At 35.0% G+C, this 17,014-nt stretch overlaps 1 protein-coding gene across 1 annotated transcript in view; it reads right to left on the reverse strand.

Moving 5' to 3' along the window:
* GSL8 (glucan synthase-like 8) overlaps positions 1–17,014 on the reverse strand; it is a 41,987-nt gene that overhangs the window by 1,636 nt on the left and 23,337 nt on the right. The window contains exons 20-48 of the mRNA XM_086453128.1: positions 16,925–16,974; positions 15,275–15,361; positions 15,031–15,116; positions 14,897–14,933; positions 13,882–13,979; positions 13,680–13,761; positions 13,332–13,492; positions 13,073–13,193; positions 11,079–11,176; positions 10,895–10,985; positions 10,651–10,811; positions 9,605–9,714; positions 7,981–8,115; positions 7,765–7,833; positions 7,510–7,684; positions 7,088–7,205; positions 6,883–7,002; positions 6,309–6,424; positions 6,132–6,215; positions 4,520–4,632; positions 4,378–4,430; positions 4,113–4,289; positions 3,954–4,001; positions 3,569–3,727; positions 2,815–2,928; positions 2,637–2,725; positions 2,383–2,541; positions 2,112–2,214; positions 1,381–1,500 (exon numbers count right to left, since the gene is read on the reverse strand). Coding sequence (XP_086309254.1) covers positions 1,381–1,500; positions 2,112–2,214; positions 2,383–2,541; positions 2,637–2,725; positions 2,815–2,928; positions 3,569–3,727; positions 3,954–4,001; positions 4,113–4,289; positions 4,378–4,430; positions 4,520–4,632; positions 6,132–6,215; positions 6,309–6,424; positions 6,883–7,002; positions 7,088–7,205; positions 7,510–7,684; positions 7,765–7,833; positions 7,981–8,115; positions 9,605–9,714; positions 10,651–10,811; positions 10,895–10,985; positions 11,079–11,176; positions 13,073–13,193; positions 13,332–13,492; positions 13,680–13,761; positions 13,882–13,979; positions 14,897–14,933; positions 15,031–15,116; positions 15,275–15,361; positions 16,925–16,974 — 3,134 coding nt within the window. The remainder of the gene's footprint in view (positions 1–1,380; positions 1,501–2,111; positions 2,215–2,382; positions 2,542–2,636; positions 2,726–2,814; positions 2,929–3,568; positions 3,728–3,953; positions 4,002–4,112; positions 4,290–4,377; positions 4,431–4,519; positions 4,633–6,131; positions 6,216–6,308; positions 6,425–6,882; positions 7,003–7,087; positions 7,206–7,509; positions 7,685–7,764; positions 7,834–7,980; positions 8,116–9,604; positions 9,715–10,650; positions 10,812–10,894; positions 10,986–11,078; positions 11,177–13,072; positions 13,194–13,331; positions 13,493–13,679; positions 13,762–13,881; positions 13,980–14,896; positions 14,934–15,030; positions 15,117–15,274; positions 15,362–16,924; positions 16,975–17,014) is intronic.

The following is a 17,014-nucleotide window of genomic DNA, read 5'->3' on the forward strand; positions in this document are numbered from 1 at the left end:
ATAAGGAAATTTTCTTCAAGCAGTTTACCATGGGTCAAAAATAGAAAACCATCTTTAGGATCATGTAGACAAGGTGAGTGAGTGCTGGATTAGCATGAGTGGATTCCTAATGCTATTGGTCAGAAATACAAAGCCAACTTCGCCAGTACAATCAATAAATCGGAAATAGCGGAGACCCAAACATGATAAAAGTTGAATGATTCAATCCTTCCTGCTTCGCAAAAAAAGTCAACACAATATATGGTACTATTCAAAGTTGCGGAGGGATCCCAAATAATGACAGGCATCTGTTTATTGTAGATTCCATGTTATAGAACTTTAGAGAATTTTCATACATTAAATCCAGTAAAAGGCACCCATGGTTTCAAAATCTGGTATTTCATATCGTCTCACCCCCCATCAATATTGAGTAGACTTGTAAGAGTCATTCTCATCTCGGAAAAATCAAACCATTGATATTTATCAATTTAAACACACAAACATTAATAATAATGATTTTTTTCTTATTATAGGGTGGATTATCACACACACACACACACACATAATAATAATAATGATTTTTTTCTTATTATAGGGTGGATTATTGGATGATAAATTACAAGATTTTATTTTCATATGGATAGCAAATATTTAAAAAATTGAAAAGTTAATTATATTCTATCAAAAAACACAAAACAGTTGAATCGGCCGAGTTTATATAGATTCGGAGGATTGGACAAGACATCTCGAATCTTGTGGAAGATTCATATTGACCCTCTCTCTTGGTAGCCTCTAAGACCGGGATGACTTGCCCAAATCATCTCGATCTCGGACGAGTTTCCAACCAAGGGCATACCTAGGATCCTATTATTTTCACAAGCATCTTACCCCGATTTAAAACGCACTTATCAAGAAATAATGATTTTCTTCATTCGATATAATGAGAATGGGAAATGTTCAGCAACAAACATTTTGGCAAAACATTTTTCAAAACATGGGTTAGAGGTTTTGGAATGGGCTGATTTTTGGTGAGGATGATCTCCTCACCGTAGAGATCATCCTCACCAAAAATCAGCCCATTCCAAAACCTCTAACCCATGTTTTGAAAAATGTTTTGCCAAAATGTTTGTTGCTGAACGGGACCCAATGAGAATATATGAGCCTTGTACAACACATAAATTGATTGTAGGCATATGAGCTGTGGACAACACATATAAAGTGATCATGATCCCAAGCTTGTCAGGACTTATTCAAGCGCATAAAACATAATTAAGCAATTACTGCTTGTGCATTGCAGCAAGGACCACACACAACAATGATCACAATTGGCACGTTTCAACCAAGAGATATCATTGAAAACAGTACTAACACAAAGAAAACAGTGCAGAACAAGAAGTGTACCGCCAATGAAGTATTATTTCCAGTGAGATGGAGTTTGTAAACAATGCCATACTGAAATATGAGAAACCTCAGAGTCAAGATTGTTTCCAGGATTTGACCTCTCCATGTTTGGATATGCATCTGCAGAAATAAGAAAGCATGTTCAATCACATACCAATCTAAAATGAAGCTTCATACAAGGGCGATAGATGAATTAGCGGAAATCTTTGTTCAACAAATTGGCAGATACAAACATATTTACATACAACCAGTGCAATACATCAGTGATACATTAATGGCATAAATTAGCAAAGACTTGATCTGTTGAAGAGCAACATTAGCACTTATAAAGAAATTCAAAGCTGGATAAATATTTGAAATTTTAAAATGAATAAGTGATATTCCAATCTGAGAACACCTCTCAGTGAAAGAATCCAGTTTTCTAATTCTATTAATTAACATAAAAATAGAACTGAGAAAGGACAAAAAGGATTCTAACAATTCCAGACATGACAGAGACAACAATCATTAATGAAGAGAACATTAAGAGCTCACGAGAATAAAACCAAGAAGATGGTTGTCAGTATCTGGGAGAATGAGCTTAAAGGTGAGATATAAGAAAAAAATAAATAAATAAATAAAGCCTTTTGAAAATAATCAGGAATAACAGAGATATATCATTAATTAAGAAAAAATTATATGGAAGCGGATCTTATGCGTACTACAAGGAATGAAATATTATAGTAGTCAACCTGTTCTTCATCCCACCAAGATTCCCAGCTATTTTCTCCCTTCACCCCGACACCACCTTTATAAAGAAGCCAACTTGTCCAATTATCGAAGTCCTCCACAGTCCTATGCACAGAAAAATTTCACTCACTCAGCGAGGTATATAACGCCGCACGGTTTCAGTTGTGTAAAAATAAATAGGTGACGCCAAAACTGAGAAAATTTGGAAAGGGTAGTGCAGTAAATTCACTTTGGGAAAGCAGCATTATGATTATCAACATGTCATTGACTTACTTCTGCCACTCAAATCCCGAGGGATTAAAGATATAAGGAGCAAAGAGCCATGAGATGACAAGGAACCAACTACTGATGGTTACCAAGATAAAAGTAAGTGCACCTCCCTCTGTAAAACCATAAGCTATATAAACTATAAGGAGCAGTGCCACCTCAAGCCTGCATAAAAGTTTGAAGTTCAGAAGAAAAAGAAAAATAACTTTTTCATGCCAAAAAAGAGGGGGGGAAAGATAGAAGAGAGAGAGAATACATACGCTTTGACAAAATGACTACGAGAGTAAAGCCTGTAATTTTCAGCGAACTTGATATGACGAACAACGAAGCCTCTGCCAGTTGCTTTGTACTAATTCATAAGATTTTAAAACATATTTATCAATGTCCTACCATCCAGTCAAATAAGGCATAAACATCTCTACAAAGTAGATTACATACCTTTGCACCTCCATGCAGGATTGTTCGTCCGAAATAATGAGTTTTGGTTCCCAGTGAGAATGTAAAGAAAACAGAACACAACTGGAGCTGCATGGTAATGAAACTAAATACAGCCTGCAAAAAATAAAAGAAACATTAATAATAACAATAATAATAATAATAATAATAAAGCCCCCAGATAGAAGGAATATGTGAAGTGAATGATCTAAAGAGTGAGTGGAAGACCAAACTGAACATAGATTGTAGTAAGACGTCGACATGAACGTACTAGAATTAAGAGAAGACATGGCTTCAGAAAAAATTGACTGGAAGAACAAGATTCATTTATCCAACCCAAAACTTTTGGGATAAGGCTGTGATGATGATTAAGGGTAAAAAATAACAAGTATTTCATGTTCCTGTGAGAATAAAACTGTTTTTTCTCTGATAATTATGCAAAAGATATGCTGCAAAAGTTTTAAAAAAATCACATAATGCAAATGAAATGCGAGTCATCCAATAACCTTAAAGCATGAGTTAGAATTTCAAAAACCATGAAGCATGAGTTAAAGTAATGGACAATCATTTGACTCCTACGGACCAAGTGTCAGACAAGGTATTCTTAGAGACTGTCCAGGGGACCCGTGCAACTTCAAAAATCCAAATTTCCAAGGTAATGCTGGTGTTAGATTCTGTTCAAATGGGCCCCTAGGAAATCATACAAATGAAGCTAATTCAATGTTTGGAGAAAAACAATGTCTCAGTGCACGCAAACCTTCAGTAGTCCCTGTTCAAGTATAAAACCAATTATCATCGGGACTGCAGTAAAAACCCCGATCTGGACCAAGAATTGAGCATTTAGAACTGCATCCAGAGAAGCATTACCCAACACCTCAGCTTCTTCTGAAATCGCACTATCAAGTCCAGAGAAAGCCTGAAAGATTTGGAAGCATTTGAAACCGAGTCACAATTTTGAGGGAAATCATGTCAAAGTGATTAAAAAGAAAACATAATCAAAGCAACATAAATTCATTAACACTTGGAAGTGAATTACAGCATAGTAAAGAAAAAGTCAAGATAAATAAAATCCATTTGAAAATTGCCTCGGAAACACTGGTAATCAAAGAGAGAAGACAAGCTCATGGTATATGTGGACTTACCAAATAAACCCTTCCATATAAAAACACATACACAGTAAGAACAGTCATCTGCATTATAACAAAACTTTTGTCATACTAGTTATATTACAATAACATCAAATATTGGCGTGGACTGTACTGAGAAAGGAAAGAAAAGAAACTAAAAAAGAAAATGCATACCATTGTGCACACATAATAACCAACAGTTGTGAAATAGAAAGAGAGCATTCTAAAGAAATCAAAAAGTTGTCCAATCCGGTATACATCTCTGCTTAACACTTGTTCTCCATTCCCACCAGCAACTTTACCCTCAAACAGGGCAATTTGGTTCAACCCAACATCTCTCCCTTTTCCAACCTGTGTGGAAAGACAAGACATTAAGAACTTAATGAAAAATTATGTACTTCAAAGAGAGCCGAACACAAGATTCTCTAATATATGGAACCTGAATATATTCATGGTGTGTAATGTTGCCCTGCCTCAATGAGGAATTAAACCCTGCACAAAAATCAAAATCTCAATAACAGAACCAGGAATCTAGAGGTACTAAAACAGGACAAGAAAATGCAAACATCCTTCGAGCATACCTGCATATATATCTTCACTAATATTGATAACACGAGATGCCTTGCTAATTCCACCTCGAGATATATGAAATATCCTGTCAAACACATCTGGATGTCCATAGTGCATGCGTACCCTGTAAGAAAAATATATGCTTAGTACTTCCAAGTTTCATCCAGTAAAAGTCTTTTGTCCTTTCTAAAAGAATTGTCTCACCATGATAAATAGGACCACGTATTAATGGACCGAGGTGAAACAAAACCATAGGAAGGTTAACAAATGAATATTGTTGATCAGTCAATGAATGGAATAACAATATTGTGGGGGAAGTTTATGAACAGAATCTAGCTAATATATTGGCACAACATTCAAATTTGGCAAACTTCATTGAATCGTCGAAGAGTTATGACCAGCAGATGCAAATTTTACACGTAAAATTCCGGAATTCCACTTGCCCAAGACCGAAACTTCAAAAAGATGAGAAGTGTTTTTTTCTACTTTCTTTTCATAGGTGAAAATACACTCCATACTCCATAAAGGTTTTTGGGTGAAAAACAACATAGAATGGTTAAAATCAAGAATAAATGCTCGTTAAGTTGCCTAATTTTAAAATTGTTCTTCACTACAAATGTTCTCCATAATTTCATGTTTAATAAATTTTTTTGCATATGTTACTAATTTATCGCAAATCTCTTTCTTAATGCTCCAATTGCATTGCATGCCAGCAACAACAAGGAACAGAAGAGAAGATAAAAGAGAAGAAGAAGAAGACGATGATGATGATGAGAGAGAGAGAGAGAGAGAGAGAAAGCAGAAAATGCAGTAGATATATAGTTTTAAGAAAAGGGAAAAGATAATTTATGTGGAAAACATACGCCTCAGCTATTTTTACGTTTCTTCCTTGCACTTCAGAGCATTTTTAATGAGCACTTTGAGATGTACACCTCACGCACCTTTGAAAACACTGGTTCCACCTACACCCTTTAATCCCATTTCACGAGCCTCTTTCAGCATCAATTTGACTTTTTCCTAGACCAGTTGCATCTTTTTTAATAGTTGCCAAAAATTAAAACCTCTAATTTGATAAAGGGAATACTACAGAGTTTGATCCCGTTTGCGGTTTGTTGGGGTGTCTAGATGGATAGATACATGGGTTTTTACAGGGAAAGAGCAAGCACCCTATGAGGTCATCATCAACATTATAGGGCCTATTTTCATTTAGTGCAAATTGTAAATCAATTTCAAGGGTCCATTCTTCAAGGATTTCATTTTCAGATGGGAGCTTCTTTGTAAGAATGATATGTAGTCACGTGTTTTGTCCTGTGTTTTTCTTGTCTATTGTCCTTGAAGCCAGTCTCTTCAACCTCTTTTGTGTGCTTCTTACACTTAAAAAAATAAAATTACATGACTTATTAAAAGTAAACTTCAACAAAAGTACATCACCCAAAAAAGAATTTCTATACATAAACCTTAGATTAAAATCATCAATTCATTATTATCTCCAACAACTTTTCCTTCCTAACAGAATTTTTTTGTGCAAAAAAACATATACAAGAAGAGAGTTCATGTGACCTTGATCTAAAGGATTGGTATTGAATAAATATGTATGAGGAGTTAAAGTTGTAAATAACTTACTTGAGAGGATTTGCCAGAACACGTTGACCCAAGGTAACAAAACTAGTTTCTTGATTTGACATAAACCAAGCTAATGAAGAAACACTGCAGAGGTGCCATTTTTCTATAGATAAGATATATTTTCAAGAGAACGGAAACCAAGAAAAGCAATGTGCTGATAGATAATCCATGTCCAACCTTCCCGTAAAGACGTGCTCTCTTACACCAAGAATAGTTGGAGGTCGAAGACCATGATTCGCTCGAAACTCCTCCAGAAGATTTCTCATTTTCATAGCCTCTTCAAGATAGTTGTCCTGTATACCAAAACAACAATATGTTTTCTTAGCAACCACACAGGTCATTCTGTGCTAATACTATAGTAAATGAATAGAAAAACGACAGTGTCAAAAATATACATATCGATCCTGTTTGGAAACAAACAGCAAGACAATATAGTAATATGCTAGTTAAAATATTATATGCAGACAAGAGAACAGAACTATACGTGAAATACAGTAGAAAAAGCACTTATTTCCACAGACATTGTCTTATCACCTGACAAAGGTAAGGAGATAACATAACCTGATGATCAATGACAGGATAATTGCAATTCTCCTCATCTAATTCATGTGATCATGGGTTGCTAGCTCTTTTTTCCCTTTTGCAGGTTAACTTTATTATTTGATTGTCTTGTTCACTACAGAGTTACTTGTACTTCTGTGCCATTCCCTTATTAATACAATCACGTTTAATGAGATACCAGAGTGATCACCTGATTCATGTCAATAGTTTGAATAGCTTCCCCCCGAGTGAAAATTATAGCATGGTTTTGGTTCTCAGGCTTCCCTTCCCCAAGCTTGGGATCTCCTGGAAGCTTGATGGAGTATATTTCCTAGATAAATAAAGTAGATATGAATATTAAATTGAAAAAAGAAAAGATGGTAACCATTCCATAATTCAGAAACAAATTTGTCTACCTGATCCTTTCCATGTACATCAGCTTTAACAAGCTTTGAATAAAATTCCTTCGAAATCTTTCCATCAACTGCACCACTCTCCTCTACATGTATGAAAGCAACTCGAAGTGCCTCATTCCTGGAACAAGGAATGCCAATAAGTAATCAACAACATACAGGTCGCATAGAAGATAAATAGTTCATTCTTCCAACCAAAAACAAACAAACAAAAAAAAAGTGCTAAGAATAAGTAAGCATATCAAATTCCATAATCTATTGCATGACAAGCCATACGACCAGGAAAGAGTGTTTGATGGTACCAAGAATAGTTTATGTTTCCTTGGCAATTTCATAATCCAAATAGGACAATCAGGCTGGAGCCCAAAGACTCTAGGTCAAAAAAAAAAAATCAATAAATAAATAAATAAAAATAACACGCTAACCTCTGCAATAGAAGAGCAATATCAGCTGCCTCTGGAGCTTTCTTCTGTTTCTGCTGCCCATAAATTTGGCACGATACTACGTAAGTAAATTTTAGATCTGCTTGTGCCCGAGCTTCACGAGACAATTCAAATTCTTGCATAGGAAAATTCGCTCCTGAATAGCCATCATTTGTTTCTGAAGAAAGAAAATGGGACACTTGAAATATCGACAAAATACCTTAAAATAAACAATAATAACAATTGCAATTATGATACCTCCCAATGCTCTCCTTTCTAAATAGCTTTGTAGCATTAGAGCCCTCCTATAATACATCATACCACGCACTGCATTTGGATTCAAGAGAATAAGACTGTTACAGAGAAATATCACACAGATACTGGCTAAAGTGCATCTGTAGTAAGCACAAACAATGTCCTGGAAAATAAAGGAAGAACAAAAAAAATTGTGGTTCAATGTCGGGCATTTCTAACCTGTTCTAGCTAATGTCTGGCCTCGATAAGAAGCCCAAAACCTAAGCTCCAAGGAGTCACTAGAGCTCATCTTAAGATCCTCATCCCCAGTTGACTCACCTCGACCAATTCGTTCCAAAAAATTCGCCCATTCATCTGAGAAATGAAATTCATGTAAGCTATACAGCATTAAGAAACAGAAAAATCAACAATAGGACATCAGAAGCATACATAAATAAATGAATGGTCACCGATACTGTTAAAAAAGAACAGGATACGTTTAACAGTATATTTTCCTATCAATTCATAACTTCTCTATAAGTATCCCAAAAGGAGATGCACGTGTAAGCTCTAACAGGAGTTATCAAAAGAACTCTATCGGAATATGTGCAATAAGGGTCTACCTTCTATAAAAGGTATCAGAGTTTTGATTTTATGAACTACTATTTATACATGACTAGAAGAGTTCAGCATAATTATTTAACAGTAAAATCATATTTCGGTTCCAACTGGTAAGTTAACAAATAGTGAAACCTAGACGACTCATGATTAGCAGCTACTAGCAACAAAAAGAAGTGGATAGCAGTGGATCATATTTACCTGGTTCACAACTTACTCACAATCACTAATTTTTATTCATGAAACCATGGGTAAATGCCAAAATTTGGAAAGTGTAATGATTTTCTACCACCCCCTACACCCCCATCACAGAGTCGTAGATCATTTGCATTGGGATACACATGACCATAAATCTTTTCTCGTGTACCCCGAGTTAAATGATCAATGGTTCTGTGATGGAGGCATGTGTCAGAAGGGGGTGTCATATTATCACGACACATTTGGAAATTTAAATCAGTCAGGTCTGTTTGCAATTTGTGAGGATTTTAGGGAATTAGTTTATAAAGGTCATTATTTGTAGTGACAAGCTAGGCTCCATTTACACAAAATGCATAAAAAGCTCTTGTTTACCACCAAGGACATAATTAGGAAGTATGATACCCGGATACTTACAAATAGCCCCGTATCTGTATCAAGAAGTTAGGGTATTGATGCTAACACTAAATAGTGCATGTATACTTCTATGGCACCACCACATTTCCTATTGTACTATGTATTTTTAACTCCTAAGAACTTCCTTTATTAATTTTATCATAAATTAGGAAAAAATACAAATAGTAAATTTTAGCATATAAAACTTGCCATTTTTGGACATTCCCTTACATTTGGCATGATGTGAGAATTAGAAAATAATACTAGATTAAAAAACTAAAAATCAAAGGATGTGGTCAAAAAGAATGGAATTCCCCCATATGTATCGATGTTGTGGAATTCAGGAAATGAAGAGTTGTATCCCCTATTGCCATATGAATGTCCACATCCATAATCATGTCAAGGAAACTAAGATCAAAAGTCATACATCTGCAATTATTCAGTTATATCATACTATTTTCTGTTTAGAAAAGTAATGAAAAATTATTATAGAAAAAAATATTTCACAAAAGACTAGGGGAGAGAATTCCAAATATGCAATGAGTCTTTCTGTACGACATGACTATTTAATGCTATATATGACCATCACAATGCTCTGAAAGTGAAAACAAAACATTAGACACAACGGAGCAGGGATAAATTAGTATCACATTACCTGGAAATATCTTTTGAAGGTAGAAAAGAATAGAGATGCCATCCTCATTTTCAACCCGCAACTCAGACGAGCTATAGATCACAGTCTCGCTATAGTACGGAGTGAAGACACTATTTTCAAACAAAGCAGTAAGTTAAAAAGAATATTTTATACACAAAACTAAAGAACACTATTAAAATCCAAATATTTCTTCAAGAAGGTAGTGAAGATAATTGACATAATTTTTGTGGAAAAGATGGATATATGGGGAAAATTATCACTGAAACTAAAACATATGAGAACACACTCATTGGTCGCAAATGATAATAAGCAAGCATATGAAGTATGTCTTCTTTACATCCTCCATCTCAACTAGATTAAAAATCCAGCTTATGGACATTCCAACCAAGACCTATACCCACCCCCACAAAAAATAAATAAACAATACTTGTATAACCAATAGTGGCTCGAGATTAATCTTCATCATCATCAAAGCCTTATCCCAAAGATTTGGATTTGGCTAAACGAACCTTGTTCCTTAATTCACGTATTATTATATATATTTTACCTTTAAATGTGTATGAATAAATTACTAATATATCCAGCTAATTAGAAAAATGAATGATTATATGTGTGTTCTTATTTAAGTGCAAATATACTTAAAATACATCAAAATAAGATGATATATATAGATACTATACCAATCATAAACTTATTTCTACAAATGAATGAATATTATGTGTAATTTAAAAATCCCTTCTACAAGCAATTCATAGTTTTTCTTATTTTATTAATATTTTAAAAATAAATATATGTTTATCAAAATTTACTGTGTCTCAACATACTTACACCAAATCTTACATTTTCATACCTGAAATTTGATTATTCTGTTGAAATCTAATGTTCATCAAAGTATTTCACGAAGGAAGGTACTTTCCTCCAAAATAGATACTAAAAGAATTGGCAGTTGAATTTCTTGTTAAGGATTGTGGAAATGAAAATATCCATGCTGATATGTCAAAATTCAGTACCAAGACTTCAATGTATATATCTTCCTATGTATGTACCTGAATGGAATCATTTCAGAAACTGGCTTTGCTGAAGGCATATCCATAAAGAGAGAATTTGTGAAAAACTCTAATCTCCTTCTTGCTTCAAGATTCTTTGGAATATTCGCTGCAGAATCCTTTACAGTGAGAAGTAGGTGCAATCGCTTCACCAGCTCCTTCTGTAAAAAGAAACACATACAACTGCTACAGTTAATCATAATCGACACTTCAAGCTTAAATAACAAAAATATAAGGCACGTACAATTTCAGGATCTTTAGGCCATTCTATCCTGGAAAATAGGCGACCTTCATTTCTTGCTCTTGCTAAAATGTTCCATGTATCAAGCTGCTCCCTGACACAGTAAGTTAGATGTCTCAATTATATTGTTGTGGCAAAAACATGTACTTGATATTATCTTTGCAAGCAATAGGGCGTCCCCATGTACCTTAAATCAGATGACAGCAGATCATGTGTAACAACTTCATATAGCTCATACATAGCTTGTGCAGCACCTCTTGCACGTTCAGGAGTCTCATTCCATATCTGCACATCAGTATTTTGTACGAGTAATCATATAGAACTATTACAATGAATACTATAAACAGAGAACCGAGAACAGAAAAGCATGGGATCCATTTCTCAGAAATTGTTATTAAATGGATAGTTTCTAGATAACAGCTATTTCAAATAGTATAGATACTGAATAGCATTAAAGCAGATTTTTTTATTGATAAGCAGCTGAAGGAAGTATTTGATCCCAGGTTTGTGTTATATTACCACTCACAGGCTTTACCAACTCACCTAGCTTGTACCTTCAGAATAAAAATAAAGCGATAGAAACACTACCAATTAAAAAATGTTACCCCCCACCCCACCTCTCCAAAAAATATATATATATAACAGAAATCACACACAAAAATGGCAATATCAAGAAGTGGTCATTATTGTTGCTGATGTTATGACCATGAACAAAGGACTAGTGAAACACATCCTTGCAAATCTCTAGCATTTTCTGCCTCAATTTAGTCCATTGTTATACCATATCACTAAAGCAAGACCTAGTTGTGGAAGAATTACAAAAATCAAATACTAGATGATTGACTTAAAATAATTTAAATTTAAGTACACTTGTTAAAATGAAGAAAATGGAGACACATTAAATCTGTTTTGTTTTTTTGGAGGGGTTTGGTCATCTCGACCACCCTTTTTCTTGTTGTAGCTTTTTCTTCCATTTATCTATCAAAAAAAAATGGAGGCACATTTATGCAACCAGTTGCCAAGGGAAACAAATGGTCAAGTCCAAAGGATCACACCGAATAGAGTGAAAACACAAATATCACTCAATCATGGCTCAAATCCTAACCTATGTAAGCTTTTCTTTTATGAACAGTAATGTCAATTGTACATTGCAGTGCTTACCATTAAAAAAAAATAGAATTGCATTATGTAGAAGAGGTATTACAACTCTTTGCTAAAGAGTTGGGTGACCCTTTTGCACCCTACGGCATTTGCCCAAAAAATAGCTGTTCAACCTCTAATAAGTTATTAAAGGTTGAATTATGTGCTAAAAGTAAGTTCTCGTGTGATCCATCTCAAGCACTAGACATCAAGTAGGATCCTCCGGCCTATTGAACCAACTTATGGCATTCCACACCTTCCACCACTGGTAGTCCAAGAAAAATGCTTTAAAAAGTAGAGGTGACAAGTAAAAATAGCTTCAGTGTCCACTTCATTCAAGACCCCAGTCTCTAATCCCAATCAAACCCAAATAAACCTTCGGTTGATCACCCTTTTCAGTCCTAAAGACCTGACAATTTCAACTGGGGGAGAGTGGACAGCACTTCAGTTAAAGTGATGCATTACCAAACCTCAATCCGAACACTTCCAACGGATTGGTTTCCTAGTCCTCAACGGCAGCACAACATGAATTATGCTGATTTAATTATACTGTGAATATGCCACTTTAAAATCAAAATCATGTATACATTTTTCAATTAGTACCTTAAGGAATTAGTTAAGTCCTTCCCATACATACCAACCGAAGCATAAGAAAGTATCATCTAAAGGATTTTACACCTTTGATGACTGCATGTGCACCAATCAGAACAGGACCCAAGCATTTTAGTTCCAATGAAAATCAGAAACTCGCAAATTTCATTTTGATTTCAGACAATTTCAAATTTTTGATATTTAAAGCTCTTCATCAAATTTTCCAAGCACTGTCAGATTTTCAGGATTTCCTTTTGATTTTGTCCAAGACCAAAATTAATATCAAAGACAAGATTTAAAATCACTTCAACCACAAGAGAAATCGAGAAATTATATTCAAGAAAATTCTGATAAAACCGTAGCCTAATAAAAATTTCCTAGTACAGTACAACAGTAACACTACTTGTATTCCTGCAATTATGGGAAAAACATAATATTAAAAAAAATTACCAGAAGCCCAGTTAATGCTGTAAACCTTGACAGCACCAGTGGAAACTTCTTAAGATTTAAGGTAATAACAAGTGAACCCTCCACCATACTGTTACTCATCTCACGGAAAATCTTTTCAACCCTGCAATCGAACAGGTAATAGGCAAAGCACAGAATTTACAAATGATAGAAGGCGCTATTCTACGCAAACTATGAATTTAGTAAGGAAATAAATTCAAATTGATTAAAAAAGATAAATGCAATGCAAACAGATCCATACCAAAGTCTTCCTTCACCATCAACTAGAGAGTGCAAAATCTTTTCTACACTGTAGTAGCACTCTTGAACAGCATATGCCATGTATTTGTCCCTAGATATTCTGTTCCACAGATCTGCTTGTGTATCCTTGCAGTCCAAGGCCAAATCCATTGCCAACAAGATCTGAAAGATCAGAAAATAATAATAATAATAATGAGGTGGGGGTTGGTTTTTTTACTTTTTTTTGGTGTCGATTTGGGGGGGGGGGGGGGGGGGGGGGGGGGGGGATTATAATGCCAAGAAAGAAATGGACATCAACATATAAATGGTGCCTTGTGCAGTCACAAGGTAATGTCTTAACAATGCACACCTTACTGCTTAGAAGAAACAAAGGCCATTGAACCAATTTCAGAGATCCAGAATTGCTTGGAATAGAAAGCAAGTCCTTCTCCCTGGAAGCAAGTAAAAAAGAAGAGAGACCAATAGGTATGAAATGTAAAATAATAATAATAACAACAATAATAGCTATAAAATAAATTAAAGACCATGAATTTCTTGAGCATGTGACTTACCGATTACTTATATAATCTTCTTCACGCAAGCTTTTGATGATCTCATTCCAAAAGGGAGAGAATATAGATGCATATGCCTTGTTCATCTCCTGAGAAACCTGAATTATCCAAATGGAAATTCTATCTTTATTGATTAAAACACAAATGCCAAACAATTGGTCCAAAATAGAGTGCATGGCCCATCTTGGAAGAACTCAGAGAAGGGTGAGCTAAGCTCAATTTTGATGGTAGCAGCCCCCAGCCAGAATTTTAGGACCTTTAGGAATGAAGATGAGGAGATTCCAAAGGCGTATTTGGGACTACTGGTGATGTCAACTCTACCAAAGCACAAATAAAAAATTGCAACTACAACAGCCTCAAAATATCCAAGGACAAATTTTGGGGCCTCTTCTGATTGAAGGAGAGTAGGAGACTCAAAGAAAGCAATTTAGGTGGGTGAATGACAAAGTAAACTGTTCAAAAAACAAACAGTAACATAAAGCATAATAGAAGATAGCAAATGATATTAATCACAAAGAGAGGAAATATACTATAAAAAATAAAAATAAAATGCAGAGAGGGGGAGGGGGGTATTCATTAGGAGAGAATATTGTATAAAAGTAAACCACCAAGAACAACTAAGAATGAAGGGGAGAACGACTAAGAATGAAGATGAAATGCATTTGGAGAATAATCGTATAACAACCAACACAAAATCAAGGGATGGACTTTGATCTTTCTCAACACTTCAAGGGGAACCAATGATTTGGCTAGTACCCTATCCAAAAAAACAGGGTTGAAGGTAACCTTTTTTGCATGGGGAACACTCTTTCTTAATCAGGAGAGGAAGCCAAGAATGGAGTCCAAAATAGGTTTCTTCATAGGTAGAGACCTCTGGAAAGATCTACCATCTCAAAAGGCGCAAGCCAACAGTAGCATAAGAGAGTCCAGAAAAACGTTGAGGTATATAAGTTTACACTAATCTATAATAATAATAATAAGAAGAAGAAGAAGAACACCAATGTAGAGCCCACACCTGAGATGACTGAGATGATTCTCTATCAAAAGGCATCCTGTAAAAGCACATAAGCAAGGTATCACTCAAAAAGATGTCAGAAAAACATTAAGTATAAAATCTATTACTAAATTAATGCAAATATTCATAACCACCTTTTTGCATTGGAAGAGACAAGATTTTTAACGAAGGCTCCTGGAAAGCTTTCAAATCTTTTATGCACCATTTCAATTGAGCGTATCTGCCATGAATTCAGTATAAAGTTATTTGTGGGTATTCTGAACAACTAGTATAAAGGGGGGAAACGCATTAGGAGAGAAAAGTGTACAACCAATAATACACGAAGGACCTACTGCAAGAAGAAATAAACTCAAAAACTGTCAAGGATAATATCACTACCTCTCCTAAGCGAGCCCGTGCACCAATCACACCACCAACAACAGCAGATAAGAGTGTGTACCATATGTGAATATCCATAAGGTAGATCTGTGACAAACAAAACAAGTAAAATTGTCAAAAGCTGCAGAGGTCGAGAATGTCCATAATGTTTAATACTAAAATAAGCACAAAGTTTCAAATTTCGGTGAAGTTATTAGGGATTATATTAAGAAAAGTGACCACAAGGACAACAATGTGAAGATAAGAAGGGGAATCAATATAGATGCCAATAGGAGACTTCCCCTAACATCAAAATAACAAAAGAAAAGAACAAAAGTAAGGACAAGAAAAGAATTAAAAGAACATGACAAAGGAGGTGAGCCCCAATGGACAACGATGATGATGACCACCATTAGGAAGGCAGACCAAGAGTAATGACAAGAATAGCCCATATTGTGGGATGAGTTGCTCCATTATCTTATTAAGAGATTGTTTTATCGGTGAAGTCCCTCTTCGAGTCTTGGGCGAGTATGGGAGGGGCAAAACGAATTCTGTGATCCATTATTCCGTTTGCAGTTTGTTGGGAAGTTTGGAAAGAATGGAACCATCGAGTGTTTGACGGATTAGAAGCTTCTCTAGAGGAATTTTTTTTGTTTCTATTAAAGGTTTTCTATACTCTTGGTGTAAAGTTTTTGTTGAGTTTAGAGGTGTCTTCTTTGAAGACTTTAAGGGGGAGGTGGGATTGGGTTTGTAGATTGCCTTAGTGTCCGGGCAGTTTTTTTTTTTTTTTTTTTTTTTGGGACTCTTTCTTGTTGGTCTCCTTGACCAAATTTTAATACAAGTTGCATTTACCTATTAAAAAAAAAAACAGGGAGGGGGGGTAAGAAACTAGATTGCATCAACCCTATTGCCTTTACATAGAACATTACAACACTCCAAAAATAGATAAAGAAAATCTAATGAACCTAAGATGCCTTATTTAGAAAATGCTCATTATTATGACACTAATTAGAAGATTCTAAATTATATGAATTGATGTACTAACCTACTAAATAGATCTAGCATCCTAACTTTCAATTGTTTTGTTAATAATATGTTGTATCACATTCACAATTATGTGATACATCTCATTTTCTAACAATGTGCAAGTTGATGAGTCTCAGTCACACCATCTTTCTCGGATGAGATTTTGGACAACTTCAACACTGGATGATAACAACTACTCATACAGTATATTTCCTTTCCTCATTCAAAATGGAACAAACCCCCTTCTTCCATTCATTCCCTATTTAGTAGTTGGTCCTCTCATGTGTTTGATGCTAAAGGCCTGACTTGTCAGAAAATCCTCCATTTTTGCAGTTTGTTGTACTATTTGGAAAGAAAGAATAGAAGCACTTTGATGAGAAGTGAACCTTCGTGATCCATCCTAATGGAGAAAGCAAATTCATTTTTTGGGGAAAAATCCATGATGAGTTTGAAGGCATTGTCTTTGAGGATTGTGTCTTCATTCATCATTACAAGGATATGGATAGGCTTATGTTCTATGTTTTTCTTTTGATAATTCTGTTCTCTTAATCCTCGTAGGTTATCTCAACTTACAGTGAGATTTTTTTTTTCTATTTGAATAAATTTACCACTTCTATCAAAGGAAAAAAAATAGAAAATACTCACAGCCACAACTGGCGCCCATAGGCTAACAACCGTCAAGGTATTATAATTGTCTGTCATAAAAACATCACAAGCATGAATCAGCAAATGGAA

This window comes from Akebia trifoliata, chromosome 9 (genome assembly GCF_017979445.1).
Source record: "Akebia trifoliata isolate Shusen 1 chromosome 9, ASM1797944v1, whole genome shotgun sequence".
In the NCBI taxonomy this organism is placed as follows: Eukaryota; Viridiplantae; Streptophyta; class Magnoliopsida; order Ranunculales; family Lardizabalaceae; genus Akebia; species Akebia trifoliata.